Below are 24385 nucleotides of genomic sequence, written 5' to 3' on the forward strand. Positions count from 1 at the left end.
CTGAGGCACTGTTGGACTCATCCAGAGCCAAACTGGGGTCTGTGCTGCTTCTCTGCAACAATGGCAACTGTGCCCAGCCTGGGGGCACCACAGAGTCCCCCAGCTTTGCCCGCAAAGAGCACGCCAGCCGTGCCAGGAGAATTTATTTAATAAAGTTAATCAGACCATAGGAAGTGCCAGCAGCAGCACTGCTGATGTAGGGGACCGTGGCGGTCCCCGCCCTTGGTCACCAGCCCCACGTGCCCTGCGGCAGGCAGGTGTCAGAAGATGCAAGATCCTTGTGCCCATAGAGGCCGTGAGCATGGGTGGGCACCTGGCAGGAGGTGGCAGGGCTGAGCCGGACCCGCTGGGCACAGCCTTCACCTGCCCAGCCGCGGTAGCAGTGGCAGCGGAAAGCAGCCGGCAGGCCGGCAGCGGGGCCGAGGTGCAGGAGGCTGCCCAGGTCGTGGGGCTGCTGGCGCACGCAGCGCCCGTGTCCGTGGCACTGCCCATAGCTGCATTCCCGGGCTGCTGCCGTCACATTGGCCACGTAGGGACCCAGGGTGGACACGAGGTAGTGGCGCAGGCTGGCACAGCTTTCCTGGGGAGGAAGCACCAGTGAGAACCCACCCTGGCACTGGAGACCCTCTGGCGAGCCCTCCCTGGTGGGCACAGGGGATGTGGCCATCCCGAACATCCCATGCCACCTCCTGCTGCCCACTGCCTCCAGTGCAGCGGGGGGCCATACTCACAGCTGAGCGGGAGTAGGACATGTCTCCCCAGAGCACAAGTCCAGCCGCTCCCAGTGCCGCGCTCTCCCCGATGGTGTGCACCAGGTCAGCCTGCCGGGAACAGAGACGTGACCGGGCTGGGGGACACAGCCTCTGTCCCTGTGCCAACCAGAACCCTCCATCACACCCACAGCCAGCTCCGGCCCCGCAGTGCTTACCAGGTGCAGGAACCGGGACGAGCGGCGGTAGGAGAGGCGGGAGTAGGCGACCACAGGCAGCAGGCCGTCAGCCCCAAAGGCGGCCACGCGCAGGGCCTCGCGCAGCCGGTGGTGCACGTAGCGGTGGCGCAGGGCAGGTGGCAGCGCCGGCGGCAGGTAAATGCTGGGGTAGAGGGCGGAGGAGGCGGCCCAGAGCCAGCCCAGATGGTTGTTACGCTGCACCTCCGCCGGCTGGCACTGCCCGGTGTAGTTTGCCTCCTTGGCCCAGTTGCTGTTGAGGCAGTCGGGAAAGCGGTAGAAACCCCAGAGCCCTCCCGGGCGCAGGGCTCGGCCCACCAGAAGTGTCTCCTCCATTAGAGCCTGTGCCGCCTGCTCGAACTCCAACTGGGCCAGTCGGAGCTGCTGCCGTGCCGGCAGGATGCCGTGCTGCTGCCGCACCCACTGCTCCGAGGCTGTCCGGTACATTTTTTTGGCCCCCCAGTTTTGGGCCCAGAGGGGCCTCCACTCCTCCCAGTCCACCACGGCCAAGCCATGGAAATCAGGTCGCAGGAGGAGGTGGATGTCCTCGGCCACCCTGTCGAGGTGGGCACCAAGAGGGACACGCTGGGGGATGCCCCCATTGTGGGGGACACCCTGCTGCGACAGGTAGGGGTACAGCCCAAACTTGTTCTTGTAGAAGATGGTGATGTTCTGGCCGGCAAAGTGGCCACCCTGGTTCTCCACGATGCCGTAGTCGCTGAGGGGCAGCCCCACGCCAAAGCGGTGCTGGCAGCGGCCAGAGGGGATGTTCCACACCATGGCAAAGGGCTGGCCGCCTGCCAGGGGCTCGGGTGCTGGGCTCTCCTCACTGGCTGTGCCCAGTGCCAGGCAGGCCCACAGTGCCAGCACCAGCACCATCCCACCTCACCAGCTGCCTGTGGGGCCGGCACCCTGCGAGGAAAGGAGAGCTGTGGGGGTGAGGCTGTGAGATGCACTGGGCACCCCAGCAATGCAGGCACTGCCACCTGAGCACATGGTGGGCTAGGATGGGCCACAGGGGCTGGGCTGCCCTGCAGGGATGTGCTGCCCACCCCAAAACTGGACAGAACTTGGTTACGCTTGGGGGTTTCAGACCCCTCCTGCTTCAGCACTGCCAGCATTACCTCTGCCTGCTGCTCTCTGGTGCTGAGCTCCTCCTTGCACCACCACAGCCATGACACAGCTCTGGAGTGGCACTGCAAGCCACTGACCCTGGTGCCTGAGTTTCCCAGCTGGCTCCCAGTCCTGCCTGAAGTGGGGGCACCGTGACTCCCTGGTCCCCGTTTAAGCACAGTGCCTAGCCAGGCTGGGTGACCTATTAAAAGACTGAGTCCCCCAAGAGATATGGTGGGACCAAAGGGGCAGCTCTGTCCCTCACAGCCCAGGCAGGGCCAGAGGGGTCTGGTGCCCTAGCCCAGTGCTGGCCAGCTGCCCAGAATGAGGGGATTAGGCAGGGAATGGACCCAGGGGCCGCGTGATGCAGTAAGGGCAGTGCTAATCCCTCGCTGCGAGGCCGGACACTCTCTCTGACCTTCCCGTTCCCATGCCTCTGGCCCTCACTGATGCCAGCTGCCTTAGGGGGATTTGGCCCCCCTTGCCATGCAGTGCAGGGGACCCGACCCTGCAGCCCCACCACCATGCCCTACTCCCCCAGTGCCCCCCCAGCCAGCCTGTGCCTCAGTTTCGCCAGGCTGCTCAGTGAGGACAGCTGTGGCCATGCTGGAGACCACCACACCCCATCAGCCCCAGCTGCCCCACAGCACATCCCGAGTGAAGGAGACACTGGTGGGACTGGGAAGCACTCCTGGGGACTAGTGCCGACCCCACAGCCTGGGGTGGGCCTGGCTCCCCACTATGCTGGTTGGTTGCAGAGCCCCAGCCAGGCGAGCTGGGGGCAAGGTGGGAGCAGAGGCAGCATGCCCAGGTAGGGCAGAGTAAGGGAACCACTTCCCTGCCAGCACCATCCCCAGCAATGGGATGAGGGTGAACCAGGGAGGCTGGGGAGCTGGTGCCAGCCCTGAAGAATGGCAGGCAGTCAGGCAGTGCTGCGGCGGGCAGCTCCCACCCACACTGCTTTTAATCACTGGCTCAGTGGGGCCGCAGCCCCTCAGATGTCCTTCTTCATCCAGAAGATGGGGAGCCCTTTGGCATCACGGTGTGGGGTTTCCAGGAGGCTCTGCTTGCTGCTCTCAGCCAGGACACCCCTCGCCCAGATCACAGTCGGTGGGGGAGGTGGTGGAGGGACAGTGAGGGGTGGGAGGGGAGGCGGAGGAGCAGCGGGTACCCGTGGCCTGGTGGTGGTAGCAGTGGCAGCCCCAGAAGGGGTAGAGAAGAGCCGCAGCACCTCAGAGGATATAGCAGGGCTGAGAAAGGCCACACTCTGCACCGGCTCACCCAGGACAAAACCCAGGTGGGCATAGAAATGCTGCTTGTCATGGGTGGTGAGGTGCAGGCAGCGAAAGCCCCGGGCCCGGGCCCACTGCTCGGTGGCCTCCATCAGCCGCCGCCCATAGCCCTGGCCCCGCAGCGCCCGGGCCACCACCACGCTCTCCACAAAAAGGTCATGGGGACGGCTGACCACGCGGGAGAGTCGGGCATGGCCCACAAGCTCGCAGGGCCCCTCCCGGGCAGCAGGGGTCTCGCTGGGGCCCCGGCTCCGCAGCAGCAGCAGGCAGGCAGGAAAGGCGTCCGAGGAGCGCTGGAGCGTGTGGAGCCGCGACGCCCGGCTCTTCCCCCACTCCTCGCCCAGCAGCTTGGCACACGCTTCCAGGAGCTCCGGCCTCTGGTGCAAGGGAACCAAGCTGAGCTCCTCCGACACGGAGCCCATTCTTCTCACTGACAGGAAACCAAGCAGGTCACAGCTTAGAGGCAGTAGGGCACAGACCATGCGTGTGTTCCCCCCAGCCCGCCACTGGCCCCAGCACAGGCGCATTCCCCAGTAGCATAGCCAGATGAGTTCATGGAAGTTCGGCGGGTCCAAGGTCAAATGACAGATTCATGGCAGGGAAGTGGCACATGGTGCCAGCTCCGGGAATTCATGCCATGAGATCTGCAGGAAGGTCTGGCACTGCCAAACCAGCAGAGTGGCAGGAGGCACAGTGCTGGCCTTGTCTCCTTCACAGCCCCGGCCACTAGCTCCTGCCACCTCGGCACCTGTCAGACCAGCTAGCTCATCACACATGTGCTCAGTGTCGGGGTTCTGAGGAGCAGAGGGGTCAGAAAACCCCTATCCTACAGCGTGCTGTGGGGTCCCCTCTCTCAGCCTGGCAGTTCCCCTTGCGAAGGAGAAGCCGCAGGCAGAAGGCAGGAGGAACCACCATGCCAGTTTATTAACTACGATTGAGCAAACTGCCACACTTCCCCTCTGGGGGTTGGGGAGAGCCTGAGCCTGTCCTCCCACACCCTAGGGTGCCCCCCAAAGTCATCCCCCTAGCTCCAAAACTCCTGACTCACAGCCCAGCCTGCACTGTCCCCTTCAAAGGCCAGACCCCACCAGCACTCCTGAGTGGGTGATGGTTTCCTTCTATTTGCCCAGCAAAGCCATACCAGGACTCCAACAGCACCTGCCTGCCACCCACCCTGCCTGCACTCACCCTGCCTTCATTCACCCTGCCTGTGCTCACCCTGCTCGCACTCACCCTGCTCAGTCACCCTGCTCAGTCACTCTGCTCACACCCATCCTGCTCACACTCACCCTGCTCACACCCACCCTGCTCACACTCACCCTGCCGCTGCTGCCGGCTCCCTCGCCCTGGGTGCCAGTGCAGCAGGAAGCAGCCCAGGCTCATGACCAACCACAGCGCCTGGTTCTGCTTCCCCGGTGTGAATGACACGTCTGTCCAGGGCCCCACACGGCACCCGCCACTTCCCACGCTGCAACCCCACACTGAGCACTCACCCTGCCTGAACACCGATTGCTCCAAACCACACAGCACCCACACGCGGTGCAGAAACCGAAAGGGCATCACCCAGCTGATTGCTGCTCCCACCTCATGGCTGCACCTCCCGAACACAGTGCACCACCCCACCACTGACCATCACCGACCCAACACTCACCTCATTACTGACCTGTTGTTAACCTGCCATTGACCCCATCTCTGACCCCACCACTGACCCATCACTGATCAATCACTGACCCCATCAATGGCCCCCTCACCAACCCATCATTGACCCTATCACTGACCCATCTTTGACCCACCATTCACCCCAGCATTGACCCATCACTGGCCCATCATCGATCCCATCACTGACCCCATCATTGATCCCAGCACCGACCCCTCTCCCTGCCCTTCTCCCCTTCGCACTCCCCGGCCCCAGCGCGGTCCCGCCCGTACCGTTCCCGGCCCCGCCGCCGCCGTCACTTCCCCCGCCCCGCCCGGCCCCGCCCCGCGCCGCGCCCTCTGCCGGCCGGAGGACGCACCATCCGCGCCCCCGGAGCTGCCCGCCCCGCTCCGGGCTGCTCCCGAATTCCCACAAGGACTCACCGAGCCTTGGCCGTGGCAGGACGGCGGCACACCCTACCCTGGCCTGCCCAGCCCTCCGCAGGGTCTCCAGTCCCAGGGACACCAAGCCCTGCTGGGCAGACCTGCACTGCCGCAGCTCCGCTCCCTTCTGGAGCAGGGCTGTCCAAGGCTGTTTTGAGGATGTCCCACCTTCATGCCCTCCCCTCCTCTCCAAGCAGTGGGACACTGTGCGGGAGCTCTCCATCCGTCTCTTTCAAGTCGTGATGCCTTGACGGAGAGCACCACAAAGAAGGTGATGAAGAAGGAGGTGCCGGACAGCCTGCTGCCGCTGCTCTTTCACCTGCATGACCAGGACACGGGTGAGGCCAAGGTGGGATTCCCAACCTGGCCAGCCCTTTGGGCAGTGCAGTTTGGACCCTTCAGATGTGTCCCCATGAGCTCTATCTTGCTCAGTTCCTAGGCAGAGCTCCCCTCCCTGACCACAGCTGCCTTTCTGTTCCTGCTGCCCAGATGGATGGGGAGGTGGGTTCCTTGTTCACCCAGCTCCTTCCACACTGTCCCTGGCATGGGTTCCTGCAGCCTCAGAGACTGAGCGACAGCTCCACAGCAGCCTGGGGCCACCAAGACCAAAACTTCGTAGCCCTGACAGGCTTCCAGCCAGAGAAGGTGGCTCCTCTCGTCATGCTCTGGGGTGCTGAGCCTAGGGGCAGCTTCACTCCCCAGCTGGTACATCCACTTGCACTGGCTGGGACAGGCTCTCCCTAAGCCTTTTTCCTTACGGAGACCAGTGCAGGGCTTTCCCATTGTCCTTCCCTGACTCCCGCTGTGCCAAAGAGAAAAGAGATTGTTTGCGTATAATTCTGCACAAAAGCAGATTTTAGCTCTTTAGAGCATCACCTGTCCCAGACAGAGACATGACCCAGCATGGTCAAGGACAGGTCCCTGGGACTCCACAAAGGACATGGGACGGGACCAGAGGCCATGCCTGACAGTGGGGGCTGGTTAAGGGTTCCTGAGGAGCAGAACGAGTTGATCATAATTTCGGAAGCAGCGACCCATCCACTGTCCCCGTCACCACGGGGGGCTGCCCGCTGTGGGACTGGGCCCGAAGGGCCATGGAGGGCAGAGGAGGCAGCGCTGGGGGCCCTGCCCTCTGACAACCGGTCCCGGCATGCGGGTCCCCGGCACGAGTGGCCGGTCCCTGAGGCAGGGACGCCCCTGCTCGCCCCGGGGCACCGGGACCGGAGGTGCGGGGAGCGACCGACACCCGGTGCTGGGGCTACGGGCCGAGGGGCGGGGCGGAAGCGTGACGTCACACGAGTGACAGCGCGGCCGCCGGGCGGAGGCGGGGCAGGGCGCGCTTCCGGAACCGGGAGGCGGTGCCGCAGGGCCAATAGGAGGCGGGATCCTGCCGCCAACAGCCAATAGGCGCTGTCGGGGGCGTGGCCTGAGCCCGGAGGCCGGCGGGGGGGCGCACGTGCGGCGGCAGCATGGCGGCGGCGGCGGGCGGCCGGAGGGCCAAGGCCCCGCGCGGGGCGGCGGCACGGCGGCGTCCGCGGTCGGCGGTAAGAGCCGGGCCCGGCCGGGTTCGGAGGGAGGCGAGGAAGGGCTACCCTGGCGGGGTCGCCGCCGTGGCGCTTTCGCTGCGCCCGTCCCGTCTCGTCCCGTCTATCGCCTCATTTTGTTCCGCAGGCACCGGGCGCCGATGGGAGACGGCGGGCGACGGCCGGTCGGCCCGCCGACGAGGAAGTGTCTAGCGATTCTGAGACAGAGAGGTAAAGGCTGCGCTCGGGGAGTGCCGGTACCGTAGCGGGGTACAGATACCGGGAGATGCCTGTACCGGAGCGGGGTGCCGATACCGGGAGATGCCTGTATCGGAGCGGGGTGCCGATACCGGGAGATGCCTGTACCGGAGCGGGGTGCCGATACCGGGAGATGCCTGTATCGGAGCGAGGTGTCTGACCGGAGGGGGTGCCGGTACCTGCGGGATGCCGGTACCGATGTGTGGAAGGAGCGATGCTCACGCACACGTGTCCCTGCAGCCCGTTGTTGGGGCGGCGGCGGCGGCGAGAAGCAGCGGCGGCGGAGGAGGAGGTGGACGAGACGCCGCAGGAGAAGAAGCTGCGCTTGGCCAAGCAGTACCTGGAGGAGCTCCGCCAGCTCGGTGAGTCCCGCCCGGCGCCGGTGCCCCGGCGGGGCGGCCCCGGGCGCTGAGCCCGACCCTGATGCACTGTCCCGCCGCAGAGGAGGAGCGGGCGGAGGAGGAAGAGGAACTCGAGCCGGCGGATCTCATCGGCGACCGGCTGAAGGAGGACGTGGTGAGCGGGGGGGCGGGTGCGGCCCCTCGGTCCCGGTGACGGCAGCGGGCTCTGTCCCCTTCCCGCGGGACCGGGGCTGAGGCCACCTCTGCTGAGCCTCGCGCTTCTTCCCCAGTTGGAGCAGAAAGGCCGGCTGCAGCGCCTGGTCGCCAAAGATGTAAGTGCCCAGTGCTGGGGGTGCTGGACTGCAAGTGCCGGCTTTGGGGACGCTAAGGCATGGCCAGCACCCCGCGGCCCTTCTTCCTGCTGCCGGCACCCTGGAGGAGTCAGGGTGCTGTGCTGGGGTACTCCTGTGCCTGGGAAAGGGTCCTGGGCAGCCCAGCTCACATCCTGCTGTTGGTGCAGGTACGGCCTCCAGATCCAGCCAGGATCCGTGTGCTGCGGGGACACCAGCTGCCTGTTACCTGCCTGGTCATCTCTCCTGATGACAAATTCATTTTTTCTGCTTCCAAGGACGGCTCTCTAATCAAATGCAAGTGTTTACCTGGGGCTCTGACTGTCTGTTCCCCAGCCCAAACCCTGCAGGGACTCAGGTGTCCACTGAGGTGGCTTGGCCCTTGGCTGTTCTTGGATCGTGCATAATTCCAGGCTCTGTGGGAGGCTCATTGGCACTTTTGGGTGTGGTGGGAGGCTCCCAGAGGGTGACTGCAATGCTTTTCTTGCAGGGGAGGTGGACAGTGGGAAGAAGCTGTGCATGGTGCCAGGGGGGAAGAAAGGCACAGAGGAGCGGCACATGGGGCATGCATCCCATGTCCTTTGCATGGCCATTTCGTCGGATGGCAAGTACCTGGTACGAGGACAGGGGGTGGGGAGGTGGCCATGGGGAGTGTTCTCCGGGGGTCCTGGGGGTAGGGTCTCATGCCCAGATGTGCCTTACCAGGTTAAAGCAGCCCCTACCCCTTGCTGGGTCAAGAATGGGTGCCTAGGACACCCAAAACCCATGGAGTGGGAGTGGAGGCAGGGGTGGGCTATGGGTCTCCAAGGTGCAGGTCTCAGGCGTCCCCTGCTGTGTGCCAGGCTACGGGAGACAGGAACAAGCTGATCATGATCTGGGATGCAGCCACCTGCAAGCGCCTGCACATCTTCACAGGGCACCGTGACGCTGTCTCAGTGAGTTGGGGGCACTGGGCACGATGCCTGTGGGGCCAGGCAGCTGTGTCCTCCTTGGCATCCCTCACTGCTGTGCCGTGTCTGTCCATCTGTCCCCAGGGCCTGTCCTTCCGAAAGGGCACACACCAGCTGTACAGCGCTTCCCATGACCGCTGCGTCAAGGTGTGGGATGTGGCAGAGAACGCATACGTGGAGACCCTGTAAGACCTGGGGGAATCCCAATCACCCAAGGGGTGCGCCAGCAGCCGTGAGGAGGTGAGGGGGCAGAGGGTCATGCTTGCCACAGCTCTTTGTCATCTCCTTCTCCAGGTTCGGACACCAGGACGTCATCACAGGGCTGGACAGCCTGAGCCGGGAGTGCTGTGTGACAGCGGGGGGACGGGATGGCACCGTGCGGCTCTGGAAGATCCCTGAGGAATCACAGCTTGTGTTTTCTGGGCACCAGTATGTCTGGGGTGCAAGAGGGGACTGTGGGCAGGCATGTCCAGCTGGGGCAGCGGTGTGTGGCAGGAGCACCCTGGGGATGCTGATGCCCCTGTGAGCCCTTGTCCCCTAAGCAGGATCCCAAAGCACACTTGTAACTCTGGCAGTTGCTTCCCTTCACAGGGGCTCCATTGACTGTATCCAGCTCATCAACGAGGAGCACATGGTGTCTGGTGCTGATGATGGGTGAGCACAGCGCCGGGGTGGTGCCTGGGGCAGGCAGGGTGCCCCCTCAGCCCCCTCATCCCTCACGTTCTCCGCAGGTCTTTAGCCCTATGGGGGCTGACAAAGAAGAAGCCACTGGCGCTGGCTCGGCAGGCGCACGGGGAGCAGGATGCCCAGGGCCTGCAGCAGCCATACTGGATCTCGGCAGTGGCTGCCCTGCGCAACAGTGACCTCCTGGCAACAGGTGTGTGGCACCTACTTCTGGCAGCTTGTGGGGGAAGTGTGTCCTGCTCCCATCCCTGGGCTGGGCTGTGTGACAGTCTCCTCTCTGTGCTCCAGGGTCCCACAGCGGCAGCTTGAAGCTCTGGAAGTGTGGTGAGGGATTTCGGAAGCTGGAGCACCTCTTAGACATCCCCTTGGTATGGATGGATGGGCAGGTTGGGAATTCTGGGGCTGGGCTGGAGGGTCTCTCAGCAGGGGCTCCCCTTCTTGAGCAGCAGGAGAAGCCTGTGGGAGTTCCTCATCCTGCTCTGTCCCTTCACCCTGCCCTGTCCCCTCCAGGTGGGTTTTGTCAACAGCCTCAAGTTCTCAGCAGCTGGTGACTTCCTGGTGGCTGGCATTGGGCAGGAGCACCGGTACTGTCCCCCCTCCCTGGTGCTGCCTGGGGGTGCAGCTTCCCCCTCTTCTGGGTCTTGTTGGAGGGTGACCCCCCCATCTCATCCACAGGCTCGGGCGGTGGTGGAGAATCAAAGAAGCCAAAAACAGCATCTGCATCATCCCCCTGAAGCAGAACACAACAGCTTCTAGCCCTGAATCACCTGGCAGCTCCTAGCCCCCTGTCCCTGGAGCCACTGGAGCAGGTCATTGTGCCCTGGAGCTGTGCCCCACATCCTTGGTGCAGCCACCACCCTGCGGTCGGTAGGATGAGAGTGGGGATTGTCACATGGCCCCTGATCCTGCTGGCCCCTGTGTCTTGAAGTGGCTTTGCCCTCTGCGAGGGTCTGTCCCCTTCTCTCAGGTTTCCTGTACCTGAGCTCTGGAACAATCCATTTTGTAAAAAAAAACCAAACACCAAAACCACTTTATTTACATAAATTACAAAAAAAAAAAAAAAAAAAAAAAAAAAAAAATCACACTCTTGTTCACAGAAAAAGTCTACTCTTAAAAACTTGGTTGGGCTCAAATACCTTGGTCCTGTTACTTGCCCTGAGCCTCCAACAGCCCCCCCAGGCTCTGCAGGGGCTGGGGTCAGCGGGCATTTGTCCACCTCTGCTCCTGCCCTGTCTCCCACAAAGGGATGAGAAGCGCCACACACAGTGAGGGAAGCAATGGGGGGCTTGGGCCCAGCCCAGCCACGCTCGGTGGCTCTCCTGAGGCCGAAAACAGGAGGGAAACGTGAACCTGCAAAGCACTAGGGACAGGGTGACGTGGTCCAAGGCTTGGCACAGGAGATGATGGGAAAGTGGTGTGGGCGATGGGGTGAGGGCAGCTCCATGTGTGGCACCACAGCGAGGGAGCGGGAGGTGCAGCGTGGATTGGCGCAAGCAAAAAGCAGGAGGTGGAACGTGGCTCGGCGAGAGGGGGTCGAGTTGTGCGCCGGGGCTGGGGGTGACAGGCAGGGGTTGTGCCCCGGGGCTGGCTGCAGGTGGTGGTGGGTCTGCACCAGGGCTCAGTGCAAGGGACAAGGAGAGGGTGTTTGTGCCGCAGCTCAGTGCGAGGTCCGTGCGATGTGCACTATGGCTCAGTGCGAGGGATGGGGGCCATTCACCATGGCTCAGTGCAGGGGGTGTGGGTGCACAATGGCTCAGTGCAGGTGATGCAGAGGGACGTGTGCCATGGCTCAGTGCAGGGTGTGGAGGACAGGGTACATGTAACGTGGCTCAGTGCAAGGGAAGGGTGACACGTACCATGACCCGACATGTGGGATGTGTAGCTCGTGCTGGAGCAGGGACTGAGCCTCCCGGCTGCATCTGGCACCTCATTGGGCCATGCTGCGGGCACTGCTCTCCCTGGGGAAGTGGTGGGGGTGCCACGTGGCAGCACCACAGCCTGGCCCCCCATCCTTCACAAGGATGACGTCGTGGAGTCCACCACCTCGCGGCCATTGCACACCGTGGGCACGTACGGCGAGGCTGAGCCTGGACAGGAAGGCAGCAGTCAGGGCTGGGTTGGGGTCTGGCAGCAGCACCCCCCAGCATCCCATGGCAGCAGTGCTCAGAGAGCTGGGGTGGAGAGTGCCCAGGATGGCCGTGTCCCCATGGGTGCCCAGGATGGCCATATTCCCTGGGGCTGAAGTGGAGAGTTCCTGGGGTAGTGACAGGCACCTGGGGGCAGCTGAATCCCCTGGGCTGAGGTGGAGAGTGGCCCTGTCCCCTCAGAGCAATGACAGGCCCCCAGGAGCAGTGCCCCTCTGGCAGCTGTGCTGTCCTGGGAGATGAGGCGTTCGGACAGAGGACAGCAAAGAGCCTGAGGGACAGGGAAGAGGACTGGGGACACCACATCCTCCATACCCCCCATTTCCCACTGTGCCGTACCCCACACCCCACTCTTCTGCAGGAACCATGCCAGGTGTGCCCACACACACCCCCCACCAGGAAAGGGGTGCTGTCCCCCAGCCCATCTCCAGCCCCAGCATGCTCACCATGGGACTGGCTGGAGCTGGCTGCTGCCACACTGAACCGAGCGGTGCCCACGCGGTGACTGGCCACGTTCTTCTGCGGCTGGAAGAGTATGATGTGCAGCTTGGGGGTGAAGAGGCAGCCGAGGACCACGGTGCCGCTGAGGCTCACCGAGATGCACATGGTCGTGGTCTGGACCTGGAGACAGGGGTGGGCATCAGGTGCTCCACCCATCAGCCCTCTGCCCCGAGCAGGGCAGGATGAAGCCTGTACTGTGGCACTGGCCAGCCCCACTGGGCACAGGCTGCACCCTGCAGGGACATCCCACCCCACACCACATCCCTCTGTCAGGGTCATCCTCCAAGAGACCCATGGGCAGAGCATGGACACTGCCCTGATGGGGACAAGTTGTCCCCGCAAAGCAGGTGCACCCTGAGCAGCAACCCCAGCCCTGCCAGTGTGCTGCTTTGTGGCACTGCCCGGGGCCAGAGCCTGCACTCCCCCATCCCGGTGCCCACTCCCTCTGGGGGTGCAGGTCCTCTCTGGAAGCCCCTGACTGCCCCCACCAGCTCCTCAAGACCCATCAAGAATGTGTTTGGTTGTCTGTGCCAGGGGGCTTGAGGTGCTGCAGGTGCTGCAGAGCACCCTGTGCTCCCCAGTTCCTGGCACTGCTCAGCAGCCCGGGAACCAGGCTGGCCCTGAGGCTGGCATTCCTGCCCTGGGGTGTGGTGTCTGGATGAGGCAGGGGCTGTCTCATGCTTTCATGTCAGCAGGCTGAAGGATGGCTGTCATTCCTCCATGGTCTGGCTATGGGGGATCTCTGGAGTTCTCAAGGCCATTTCCCATCCTCACCCTAGCAAGGGAGGGAGTGGGGCAGCTCCTCTCTCCAGGACTCATTGCCACATCAGCCACAGCCCTTCAGGACCCTTCACTTGGTCCTGAATTACCCAGTGCAGAGGTGACTATCACCAGGTGTGTGGATGAAGACCCTTCCCCATGCCCACGCATCTCCTAATCATGAACCCTGCATGGCCCAAATCTCCAGGACCATTTAGATCAAGCCCTGTCAGAGCCCCCTCACAGCTCAGGCTCTTACACGGTAGTCGCTGGAGGTCACGTAGAAGATGGGCAGGAAGGCCAGCCAGATGATGCAGGTTGTGTACATGGTGAACCCAATGAACTTGGCCTCGTTGAAGTTTTCAGGACATTTCCGTGTCTTGAAGGCGTAAACCGTGCAGAGGACAATCAAGAGGACATTGTAGGTGAGAGAAATGAGCATGTTGGAGTCACGGTTGTTGCACTTGAGGGTGACAATGTACCTCTTGTCAGGCTCAGTCTCTTTGCCTGTGCCAGGGGTCTCCACCAGCAGCCAGATGATGACAATGATCAGCTGACAAGAGATGAGGGCCATGCAGATGACCACCTGTGACGTTGGGCTTATGAACCGGGGGCGCTGGACCCCCTCCTTCACTCCACTGAAGATCCTGGCGATGCGATTCGTCTTGGTCAAGAGGGCCGAGTAGCAGACAGCGAAGGACGTGCCCAGCCCCAGGCGCCGGAGCGTGCACACCCCGGTGGAGGGCTTCGCGATGAAGATGAAGGTCATGCTGTAGCACATGAGGACCCCGGTCAGGAGAATGTAGCACAGCTCTCGTCCAGAGGCCTTCACGATGGGAGTGTCATTGTTCTTCACGAAGACTCCAATAACGAAGAGAGTGGAGATAAAACCCAGGCAAGAGATGGTGACGGGACCAATGGCCCAGACATCTTTCCAGCGGATGTACTCTTGGGGCAGCTCATAGCAGCCATTCAGGGTCTCGTTGGGCCAGTAACCAAGACCACAGTCCATGCAGGTGAACTCATCCAGCAGGTACTCGTAGGGCTGGCAGGGGATGCAGATCCAGCAGCAAATGTCCCCAGGCTGCATGCTCTTGATCTCGTTCTTCTTGCAGGGGTCGCTGCACTGGGACACGGGAATGGAGGTCTCAGCCCAGGGGATGAGGCTGGTGTCGAGGATGAGCCCCTCTGCCCAGTAGCCCACTTTCTGGTACCGATACCGCCCGTCCACGTAGTGGTAGTTGAAGATGTTGTAGCGCCCGATCCCATCGCCGTAGCGGTCAAATCGAACGACGCTCTCAGTGTCCGCTGGCCTGAATGGAGCTGCAGGGAGGAGAAGGGCAGATGGTCACCGCCTCGGGGCAGGAGAACACTCACTCCAGGCCTGGAGGCAGGTCTCGTCCAAGGGTCACATCCCACCATGGCCACAGGTAGATGTCCAACCTGTTTCCTGCCTTCACTCCCATCCTTGCTGCCTATGTACATGTTAGGAGCAGGAAAGCAAAGGTGGAGAACTCCATCCTCACCTGCCTGAGAGCCCATCAGCCCCACCTAGCTCTGCAGGGGCAGAGGGGGATTGTGCAGCCTCCACGGCTCTCAGTGACACCTGGTAGCTGAGACACCCTCAGCCCAAGTGACATATGACATGCTTCTTCTTCACCCCAACCTACATGGGTACCTGATCATGGGTCCCTCCAGTTTAATCCCTGAAATGTGAGTAAATCGTGATGCTTGCAAGGACCCATGTTCTCAAGGGTCCCTTGTGGGACTGGTCCCACCCAGCTGTAGCAGGATGGAGTTGGAGACCAGCTTTTCCACACCTTTCCACCAGGTACAGAAGGCCTGGATTGCCTCCCAAGGATGATGGTGGGCTGTTGGCACCTCAGGACAACCACAGCCCTGGGCATGGGCAGGCTGGAGGAATTGGAGGGTCTTGGGTCAAATTTGGGCCTCCTTCTTTCCTATCCTCCACCCATCCCTTTCCAGTTTGTCAGCCAAACCCATCTCCATTTTGGACTCACCATCAAAATTAACATTGAGTATAAAGTCCTTGTAAAACCTCTTGCCATTGACAGGTTTCATGGCATCACAGAGCTTGGTGGAGTTGGGGCACAATGTCCGGTGCATGTTGTGAAGAGAGCGAGCCATGGCATAGACTGCATTGACCACGAACGTGATCTTGGACTCTGGCTCAAACTTGCCTGTCTTGAGGGAGTACCGGCTACAGTCCTGCGTGTGGAAGCTGCACCTAAACTTCTGCTCCCAAAACTCCCGAAACCAGGGATTTCGGCTGTTATTGTAGGGGTGCAGGTTACGGAAGTAGGAAGCAAACTCCTTAATGGGGTAGGCTGCCAGCTCGATGGTGATGGCTCCCTCTGCCACTGCTTCGCTCCCAGCCACCACGCTCTCCAGGGCTCCCCACCCATCACTGGCCACCCACATGAAGGACACATTGGCTCTCTGGGCAGCCGCCAGCAGCTCCCGGGCGTCTTCACTTCGGGTGAACAGCACGACCACTCTGGCATTGGGCTTCTGCAGCAGAGCCCGAACCACTCCATCATAGGTCTTCTTGTTCATGGAGCGCCCCACCTTCTCCGAGGTGGCGATGCAGATGTTGCGCATGCGGGCTTCTTGCTCAAAGGCCTCGATCCCCGTCTCCCCGTAGTCGCCCTCCGAGGCCACGGTGGAGACGTAGGTCCAGTTGAAGAAGCGAAGGATCTCCGCCATGGCTTTGGCTTGGTAGAAGTCTGGCGGGACAGTGCGGGCGAAGTAGTCGTAGCGGGACTTGTCACTGAGCTTGGCACTGGTGGAGGCATAGCTGATCTGTGGGATCTGGAAGAGCCGCAGCAGGTTGGCCACCTGCATGGAGGAGGAGAGGTCAGTGCCTGAAGAGGTGGCCAGCAAGGGACGTTCCTATGGGGGGACCCCCGCCCAACACCCAGTGTTGCACGATGCTCCCAAGCACAACCACTGGGCTGATGAGCAGCCCATCCCAACCTGGAGCATCCTGATCTGTGGAGGGACTGGAGAAGAAGAGTGGATGGCACATTCACAGAGTGCCTCAGCCCTCAGACATGCTCATTTATCTTTTTTTTTTTCGGTAGTATTTCAAGTGCTTCCCTCTGAATTTCAGGGCCAGGGAGCGGACAAAAGCAGAATGTCTGCCATAGGTGACCTGTGGGAGATGCTTGATGGCAAGAAGAAAGTCAGGATGCCTGACAGCCCCACAGCACAGGGGGAAAGGATTCTGGGGGTTGGGAGCAGGGGCAGTTACCCCACCAGGCTGGGGGATGCTGCAGAGCTGGGTCAGGGGATCGGTTCCTGCGCATCCCTCATCGGGAGCTCCAGAGGGACTGGCACCTTCCAGCCCCTCAGCAGAATCCCTCGTTAGCTTCAAAGGGGAAAAAAGCCCCACTAATGAGGCTGTTAAAACCCAGGCTCTGGGGGCAGCAAGGGGGCCTCGGGTGTGCTGGCAGGGCTGCCAAGCCTGCCCACATCACGCTGCTCCCCAGGCAGCAGACGTGGCTTAATTAACATGGACAAATGATCTTGTCAACAAAGTCCCCTAATGGCAGAAGAAGGCCCCTGAGCACAGTGATACTGCTGCCTGTCCTCACCACTCATGGGAGCTGCCAGCCTGCCATGTCCCCCCAGTGACCCTTGTGCTCCCCAGCCTGCCCACATTCTGCCCCTGCTGACACCTGCCCGCCCGGGGTTGGGACATAAGGACACCCTGGTTCCCGGCAGGAGAAGGGACAAGTGCCCAGGCTGGGCTGGGATGCTGCCTCCTTCACGCAGTCCCTGCCTCTTCCACCCCATGGCTGGGGGATGCAGGGGCTCCAGGGACCAGGAAATGCAGTCTGACACATGCTGGGGACTTATTAAATTTCAGCAAGCATGTGGCCCACCGGTCACCCCCGAGACTCAGCTGGTCCTACTGGCTGCCTGCATCCTAGGGGATGCTCTTCTCCCTGCTGGAAGCAGCCTCTGGGTCCACAGAGCTGTAGTTTTGGGGACTGAGATGCACCCCACGCAGGGTGACAGCCAGGTTCTGAAGTTTGCGGTGCCTGTTCCTGTGGGATCACTGGGGACACAGGGACACTTGTCCTCTGAGCCCACCCTGCTCCAGCCAGGCAGCCCTGTGGCTGAGCCCCTCAGAGGTGCATGTCCCTTGCAGCACCTCACGGACTGCAGTTTTGGGGGGGCAGGGGGGACAGTGCCCCCTCACACCGGTCAGCTCTGCTCCACCTGTCACAGTCCAGACATGAGCTGGGCTGAGGAGCTTCACTTCCCGCCTTGACCCCAGGAGAGGAACCAACACCTGTCCCCAAGTGAGGCTTGGCTCCTACGGCTTATGGAGTGTTGGGGGACTCTCTCAGCCCCCAAGGGGACCCTGGGCACATCCCCTACAATCACAGAGAGATGGCTCACTCAGGTGCCTGCCTGGCATTCCCTCCCCACTGGAGAAAGGGGCCAAGCATCACCGTGAGGGATGAGTGAGCTTTCCTGTGCCATGCTGGCAATGGTATCACTGCACGGCTGCCAAGGTTTTATCCCCTTCCCCCATTTCTGCCAAACCCCCAGCCCCACCCGAGCCCCTCTTGCCTGGGCGGTACCTGGATGGAAACGTCACTGTAGGAGCCTCCGATGACGCCGGTGATGGCAGTGGGAACATCATCATGGACAGCGTAGGAGCCATCAGGGCAGATGTGCTCAGAACCGTCCACCCTGGTAAGGGAGGCACGGACGAAGTCAAGGGACTGCTCTAGGGCGTAGGTGTCCTTGGAACAGGTGTCGAGGATGTGAGCACCCAGCTTCACCCCCGGCAGGATGCTCCCGTCCTTGTTGATCTCGTCCAGGGCGAAGAGCATGGCCTCCAGGCGCTGGATGCCCCGGTGCTCGTTGATCTTGCCGCAGTCTTCACTCCCCACTCCTTTCTCGTGGACAGGGAAGAGGCCCCCAATCACCAGGTCCCCATCCATGCTGATCTCCTTCTTGCCAGCCATGCCGTGCCCAGCAGCCAGACAGGTGGCCAGGTGCATCAGCCCCAGCCAGGCGGCCAAGGGGACCGCCATGGGGTGTGCTGGTGCTGGCCGGGGGACCCACACCACCCCGTGTCACCCGCTGCCACCCGTCAAGGCGAGGGCAGGCAGTCCCCAGGCATTGGGTGGTGGGGGGTGGCACGGCGTGGTGTGGGTGGGAGGGAGGTCGTGCCACCCCGGCAGAGCCCTCGGCACCTGGAAAAGCAAAGGGAAAAGCTGCTGGGGCTGCGGGATGCAAGGCACGTCAGGGACAGGGGCAGTCAGTGTTGCACGGGAGAGCAAGGGCATGAGCCTGTCTGTGCCCCCCACCCAGGGTGCCCCTAGGAAGAAGTCCCCTGCAGAAAGGCAAGGTGAGCAGATGCAATAGCTCCCACAGTGACCCAGAGCCCCCAGGACACACACAAGTGACACAGACCCCAGGGGACAAGGAGGGGCACAGAGACTGCCCACAGCATTTGCAGGGATGCACTGGCATAGGGGCGGGCACAGAGCTGGCCCCTCTGGCAGCCCCGGGCAGAACAGCCTGCAGGCGGACAGCTTGACAGCCCTAAAATATCATGGAGGGGGAAAGAGCCAGGGATGTCGCCTGGCATAGGGAGGCCGGGCTGGGCAGATAGAGCCAAGGCCGGCTCCAAGCCGAGCCCCTGACCCATGCAGCAGCATCAGGGGTGCTGACAGATCCCAACCTCCAGCCAAGAGCACTGCCAAAAGCAGCCAGCCACGAGCCCACCGTGCCCACAGCACCCAGTGCCCACAACATTTAAACCCCCATCCCGTAGCCATGGAGCCCACCCACCCTGCTGCTGCCCCCAGGGCTGTCCGTGGCACCGGGGCTGGAGCAGGGACTCGCCACTGGCTTCGCCCTCATGCAGCAACGCACAGGGCTCTGGCAGTCGCGGTGCTTCAGAGTCTGTTCTCTCACCACCGCCCCTTCCTTCCCTGTATACTAAATTCAGAGATTTCAGTAAAAGTAAGAGCCAGGTTTGCTGACTCCCTCTGCAGAAAGCAAGGAGGCGCGGGGGAATCAAAGGCTTTTGCAGCAGGCAGGCCTTGTTTTGGCAGAAGATGCAGTCCCCTCCGAGATTGGTTGTCTTTTCCCAAATCACGGGAGAGATTTGTTTCCCATTTGAAGCTGACTGCTGAAATCCCACGGGGCTGGCATTTCAGGGGCCATGGGAGAAGGAGACCCCTTAGCAGTTCAGAAGCCTCAGGCTGCTCTGGAGCAGGAAACTGCAGATGCTGTGGCAGGACCGTGGCTCTTCCACAGCCCAGCAGTGCTCGTGGGTGGGAGGGGGATGCCAGAGAGTGCTGGCCCCCCTGCAGTTCCCTGCAGCCAGTACTGAGGCTACTGTCCCTGAGCAGGAGAGGACACCTTGATGTCCCCATGCTGCTCCCAGACAGCTCCAGCTCCTGATGACTGTGCTGGAGGAGCCCTCCAGCAAGCAGCTGGAGCTGGCAGTGATGCCCAGGGGGATGCGGGCAGCAGTGTGGCACAGAGCACGATGGGGTGGGGTGGGTAGGGTGACACATGCTGATCTCCTCCTCTTCCTCCATGCCCCTAAGTGCCTGTCCTCAGGTGCTGTCTGCTGCTGCTGAGTCCCCACCTGTCTCAGGGCATCTCCTACCTGACCCCACAGTGTGAAGGAATTTGGAGATGAGAGAGGGAAGGGTCCCTGCCTTATTTCAGGAATCAATGCTTCTAAGAGACCCCGGGGTTTCCCCAAGCAGGAAAGAGGCCACAGGCACATGGATTATTGATGGAGCCCATCAGCAGCAGGCTGAGCCTGGCACGGGGGTCCGGTGGCACTGGGAACCCGAGTCCATGCGGTTCAGCTCTTTTAGGGCGGCTGACAGGACCCACAGATGAAAGGCACCTTCAGGCCAAGCTCCTCTGAAGGGCAAACCATCACCCACCCGGCCGCGAGCCGCGATGGACAGTGAGCAGGGCTGCCTCCATTCCCGCAGCTGCTCAGTTCGACTGGCGTAGTCGGGGGGATGACAGCCCGCGGAAACCCCTGGAGAACATTTGGGGAAGTGGAACACCGCGTAGGGCAGAGCCAAGTCCAGCCCGACGGCCACGGTACGGCAGGAAGCTCCCGCCAGCTGCGGGCAGCCTCTCCTCCCGGGCGCATCGTGAGTGGGGTGGGTGAGAAGGGGTCGTGTCTCCTCGGTGCCCTGAGCACTTCCCACGCCCTGCCAGGAGCCCTGACCCCTCCGGCACCAGCACCCCGGGGGTGTGTGACACCTGGGGCGTGTGCGAGAGCGGCAGTGCTGCGGGGGCGCAGGGGCAGTGTCACCTCCCGCGGAGGTCTCAGAGGTCCCACCGCCACCGAGCTCTGCCAGGAGCCCCCACCTCTCCCCTGCACAAGGGCTGCCAGCCCCGGTGCCTCGCGCTGCCGAGGAGCCTCCCCGGGGCGCTCCCCCGCCGCCGCGGCCGCCCCACATCCCGTCCCGAACGCGCCCCGAGATCCGGCTGCCCCGGCACACCCAGAGCCCCCGTCAAAGCCCCGGCTCTCCCCGGCCCGGGCAGCCTGACGGGAGACCCGGGGGAACAGCAGGGGCGGGGGTCTGTCCCTGCCGGGCCGGGCGGTGACCCCGCTTCCCTGCCCCGGTGCCGGCGGGCAGCCCCGGCTGGGGGCTGCGGAGGCGGGTCCCGCTGAGTGCCCACTGCGGGGCTCGGGGCTGCCGGGACACCGGGGGGACGAGGACCCCCCAAGCCGTTCTCCCGGAGCCCCGCGTCCTGAGCCGGGCAAGGGGGAGCGGCGAGAGCGGCCCCGGTGCCACCCTGACCGCCCGCATCCCCGGCGCCTCCGGTGCCCGTGCCGGTGCCGGTACCCGTGCGCGTACTCTGCTCTCGTCCCGCAGCTCCAGGAGCCCCGGCACGGGGCACTGGTCGCCGAGCCCCGCCGTGGCGCGGCCCCGACGGCTGCGGGGGATCGCCGGTCTCCGTGCCGCTCCACCGCCGGCGCCGGGGCTCGGGGGACAAGGGAAGCGCCGCCGGGGCACGGCGCGAACCGAGGTCACGGCGATGGGAGCGCCGGGGTGGGACCGCAGCCCTTACCTGGGCCCGGCGGACTGTGCCGGGAGCCGGTGCCGGTGCCGCGGCTGCCTCGGAGCTGCGGCTGCCACCGCCTCCCGCCGCCGCCTCTGACACTCCGCCAGCCCCAGCAGAGCGGAGCCGCTCCGCCCCCCGCCCGGCCCGGCCCCGGCCCCCGCCCCGGTCCGGCCCCGGTCCGGCACGGCCCGGTGGGCAGCGGCACCCCTGGGGCCGCCCCGACTGCCCCGCGCTGAGCCGGGCAGGGCGCCGCTGGGGCTGGGGCAAAGCCGGGGGCAGATGGCCAGGTGCAGGCAGGGAACGGGCAGGACATGGGCAGGAAAGGCAGGAACGGGCAGGACATGACAGAGAAGGCAGAAAACAGGCAAGACACAGCCAGACCCAGGGAAGGGATGGCCAGACTGAGCCCGAGCATTGGCAGGATGTAAGCAGGACGTGGCCAGGCAAGGCAGGACACAAGCAAGGCATGGTCAGATCCAGGCTGGGCAGGGGCAGGACGCAGCCAGAGCAGGCAGGACCTGCTCTGCACCGTGGCAGAACTGGCAGGGCACAGCTCAGCACCTGCTCCCCTGGCCCCAGCTCATTCCCAGCCCAGTGAGAGGGGTCCCAGCCCCAGCTCAAGCTCCACAGCCACAAACTGGTGCCCCAGGGTTTGTTCCCCCCTTGCCTGGCCTGCTCCCCACTCCCCAGGTCCTTGGGAGGAGTCCAGGAGCCCAGCATTACCCCACTGCCCATCTGCATTCCACGCAGCCCCCGGCACTCACCAGCAGCCCAAGCACCAAGCTGTGGAAGGCTTTGGACCATCCAAAAACGGAGGCACTGGTAGGGTTACGTTCCAGATCTCCACCACTTGCCCAAACTCTTTCTAGAGCCATTCGGCTGCCCAGGATCCCACGGCACTGCATCCCCAGAGCTCCGTCACTCAGAGACAGGAACGGGACAGGGGATAACACAGGGGACAGGGGTGCTTCTGGGGCACTGCCCTGAGTAACCACCTCACCACCGCGTGCCTCAGTTTCCCCCCTGCCAGCTGCTGCACTTGCAGGCTGAGGGTTAAGGGCACTGCAGTGAGTCAGACTCACTCTGCTGGGCTCCCTTCCTCCCCGGCAGTCCTGGCTTGGGGAGGGATAACTCGGAACGTCCGTGGCAAGGTCCCCCCAGGAGTCCTGAGCAGCAGGACCCCAGACCCCCCCTGCCCATCTCCTTTCAAGATTGTTGGCACAGACAGAGTGGGGCACTGGGGAGAGGAGGGTGCCTGGGCTGGGGGACCTTATCACCGCGGGCCGGGGTGGACACGGCTGAGGAGGACTGGAGATGTCTTGTGCCAAGGGATGCTGGCACAGCCGTGGTCCCGCTTCCCCCCAGCAGAGGGGTGCTGGCTCACACACAGCTCGGCACTGGCTGCATCGTCCCGGCTGCTGCTCCAGCGCTGTGGACGGCAGGAGAATGATGGCAAAGCCCCCTGGTCCCCAACTTCCATGGGGTTAGGGGACAAGCACCGTCAGGATCCGCTGCCTGGCTCCAAGCCCCCGGGAGCCTCAGCCAAGCATAAATATTTCAGGGGGCTTGGCAGTTTTGTAATAACCAGCAACAAAGATAAACACCGGGAAGAGCAATATTTTTCCATGTGGGCTGGAGGAGTTTAATATTTTATCACTCAGAGCACAAAATATTTATGAACAATCTCGTGTCAATCACTGGCTGAGGACTAATCATGACCTTTCCAAGCCAGGGAGGACACATTTCCACCACGAAAAGACACTCAGACCTCTCCTGCCCCTGGAACCCCCGCCCCAAGTCCCAGTTTTGGGCTGCCACATTTGACCACCAGGAAACAACCCCTGGGCTCCTGGAGGCACCAAGGACACTCAGCAGGTGCTTTGGCACCTGGCATTGCCCTGTGGCACCATGGCCATGATGTCCAGGCTGCTCCCTTGTCCCAAGCTGAGACACAGGGAACTGGGACCAGCATAGGCAGCCCTCCCTGCCTGCATTCCACAGCAGCAGGATGGACAGATGGGATGTCAGGAAGGCACAGTGCAAGCAGGCTGGTGTCCCCTGCTACAGGAGGAGGCCCAGCAGCAGCCCAAGGACCTGGCTTTATACTGGTTTTACTCTCCACAGGTTCCCAGGAGGAGCAGGGATGCCACCTCCCTCCAGCTCTGCCCAGCTCAGCACGGCAGCCGGGACCCTTCCTTCCCCACTTCCCCCGCAGCTTGCACAAGCTGGGGACAGACCCCGTGCCCTGCTGGGCTGCCCAGGCCAGGAGATAGCCTGAGCAGCAGGGATGTGGAGCCCCTGAGCTCAGTCGAGGGCTGTGGGGACAGCTCCCATCCACAGCCCACTCCCCACCCTGGGGCAGGACAGTGCAGCCGGCCAAAGGACAAGTCAGCAACGCACCAGCCACCACTGAGGAAAAGCATCCACTTTATTACAGACCCCAAAGCACCTGTGGCAGTGCCAGGAGGACCACATTTACAGAGGATGTTTCCATTGTTCAGCAAGGGGAAGAGAAGAGAGGAACAAACCCAACCGACCCAACTCACAGCTCTTTGGTGCTAGAAAACATGGTGGTGCAGCAGAGAGAAGCTGTGGGCGAGAGGGGCACCAGCAGAGACCAGAGGGGACATCTCTGACATCCACCACCATCCCGGGACACCTGAAAGGAATCTGTGACGTGCCTGGACACACACAAATGGCAAATGCATTTCACTGCCCCTCCAGCCTGCACCTACCCTGCGCCACCAAGCACCACAGAAATCCCCCCCACCTCCCAGCACCCCCAAAAACAGTCAAACACCCTTTCTGCAAAGAGGGAGAGCAGGTCCCGAGGGGAATCAGCGACCAAAATCTCTTGGCTGGAGAGGAAGGAGGTGGGAAAAGCAACTGGTTCCCAATAACTCAGACCCCGGTGGGAGGTGAGGCAGCCAGGTCTCTCTTCACTCCTCTCCTCTCTCAGCAGCAATGGGCTCCTTGGTCCACTTGTCTGTGACCTCCTGGTTGCCCGTGTAGCCCACATCAGGCAGCAGGCCCGGGGCTCCCTCCCCGTCCCCGGCGACCTCCAGGTCCAGCTCCTCGAAGGAGGAGCCGCTGGCTCCCGACTCGCTGTAGCTGTGCTCGCTGCGGTTGTCCGCCTCCTCCCGGCCACGGCTTGCTGGGAAGGGCAGCAGGATGGAGGTGGCCACCGAGGTGTCTCTGCTGTCAGTTGTGGCCTCCATGCTGATGGAGCTCGTCTCACTCATGGTGTCGACCCCTGGGAGGAGAGAAAAGGGGAAGGAGTGAATGCTGTGGGAAGAAGGAGGCAATGGGGATAGGGTGCCACAGCCTTCGAAGCCACCAGAAGTCTCA

The 24385-nt window shown here is 62.8% G+C and overlaps 5 protein-coding genes across 5 annotated transcripts in view; 1 reads left to right on the plus strand and 4 right to left on the minus strand.

The window, feature by feature from the left end:
* Positions 1 to 226: 226 nt before the first annotated feature.
* Positions 227 to 2089, minus strand: HYAL3 (hyaluronidase 3; the record flags this gene model as incomplete). The annotated part of the gene is made up of 3 exons (XM_082288701.1): positions 929 to 2089; positions 732 to 821; positions 227 to 580 (listed from the first exon to the last, which is right to left on the minus strand). Exons 1-3 carry the CDS (start codon positions 1823 to 1825, stop codon positions 227 to 229), a joined length of 1341 nt encoding a protein of 446 aa, XP_082144827.1. The 5' UTR covers positions 1826 to 2089.
* A 612-nt stretch (positions 2090 to 2701) lies between these two features.
* On the minus strand, positions 2702 to 5310 carry NAA80 (N-alpha-acetyltransferase 80, NatH catalytic subunit). Its single transcript, XM_082288668.1, has 2 exons — positions 5281 to 5310; positions 2702 to 3781 (listed from the first exon to the last, which is right to left on the minus strand). Exon 2 carries the CDS (start codon positions 3771 to 3773, stop codon positions 3054 to 3056), a length of 720 nt encoding a protein of 239 aa, XP_082144794.1. The 5' UTR covers positions 3774 to 3781; positions 5281 to 5310; the 3' UTR covers positions 2702 to 3053.
* Positions 5311 to 6876: 1566 nt separating this feature from the next.
* Positions 6877 to 10552, plus strand: RRP9 (ribosomal RNA processing 9, U3 small nucleolar RNA binding protein). Its single transcript, XM_082288626.1, has 15 exons — positions 6877 to 6974; positions 7102 to 7184; positions 7452 to 7573; positions 7654 to 7727; positions 7843 to 7884; positions 8073 to 8199; positions 8393 to 8517; positions 8745 to 8837; positions 8937 to 9037; positions 9147 to 9281; positions 9444 to 9506; positions 9584 to 9729; positions 9825 to 9904; positions 10047 to 10120; positions 10212 to 10552. Exons 1-15 carry the CDS (start codon positions 6900 to 6902, stop codon positions 10315 to 10317), a joined length of 1446 nt encoding a protein of 481 aa, XP_082144752.1. The 5' UTR covers positions 6877 to 6899; the 3' UTR covers positions 10318 to 10552.
* Positions 10553 to 11549: 997 nt separating this feature from the next.
* Positions 11550 to 18015, minus strand: GRM2 (glutamate metabotropic receptor 2; the record flags this gene model as incomplete). Its single annotated transcript, XM_082289027.1, has 5 exons — positions 11550 to 11623; positions 12127 to 12301; positions 13200 to 14263; positions 14962 to 15799; positions 17557 to 18015. The coding sequence occupies 5 exons, from the start codon at positions 18013 to 18015 to the stop codon at positions 11550 to 11552; spliced, it is 2610 nt and encodes an 869-aa protein (XP_082145153.1).
* A 5432-nt stretch (positions 18016 to 23447) lies between these two features.
* Positions 23448 to 24385, minus strand: part of TEX264 (testis expressed 264, ER-phagy receptor) — a 39540-nt gene continuing 38602 nt past the window's right edge. Inside the window, exon 6 of the mRNA XM_082288665.1 lies at positions 23448 to 24290. Within this exon, the coding sequence (XP_082144791.1) occupies positions 23977 to 24290 (314 nt within the window). The 3' untranslated portion in view covers positions 23448 to 23976. The remainder of the gene's footprint in view (positions 24291 to 24385) is intronic.

Source organism: Coloeus monedula (genome assembly GCF_965178545.1).
Source record: "Coloeus monedula genome assembly, chromosome: 11".
Classification (NCBI taxonomy): Eukaryota; Metazoa; Chordata; class Aves; order Passeriformes; family Corvidae; genus Coloeus; species Coloeus monedula.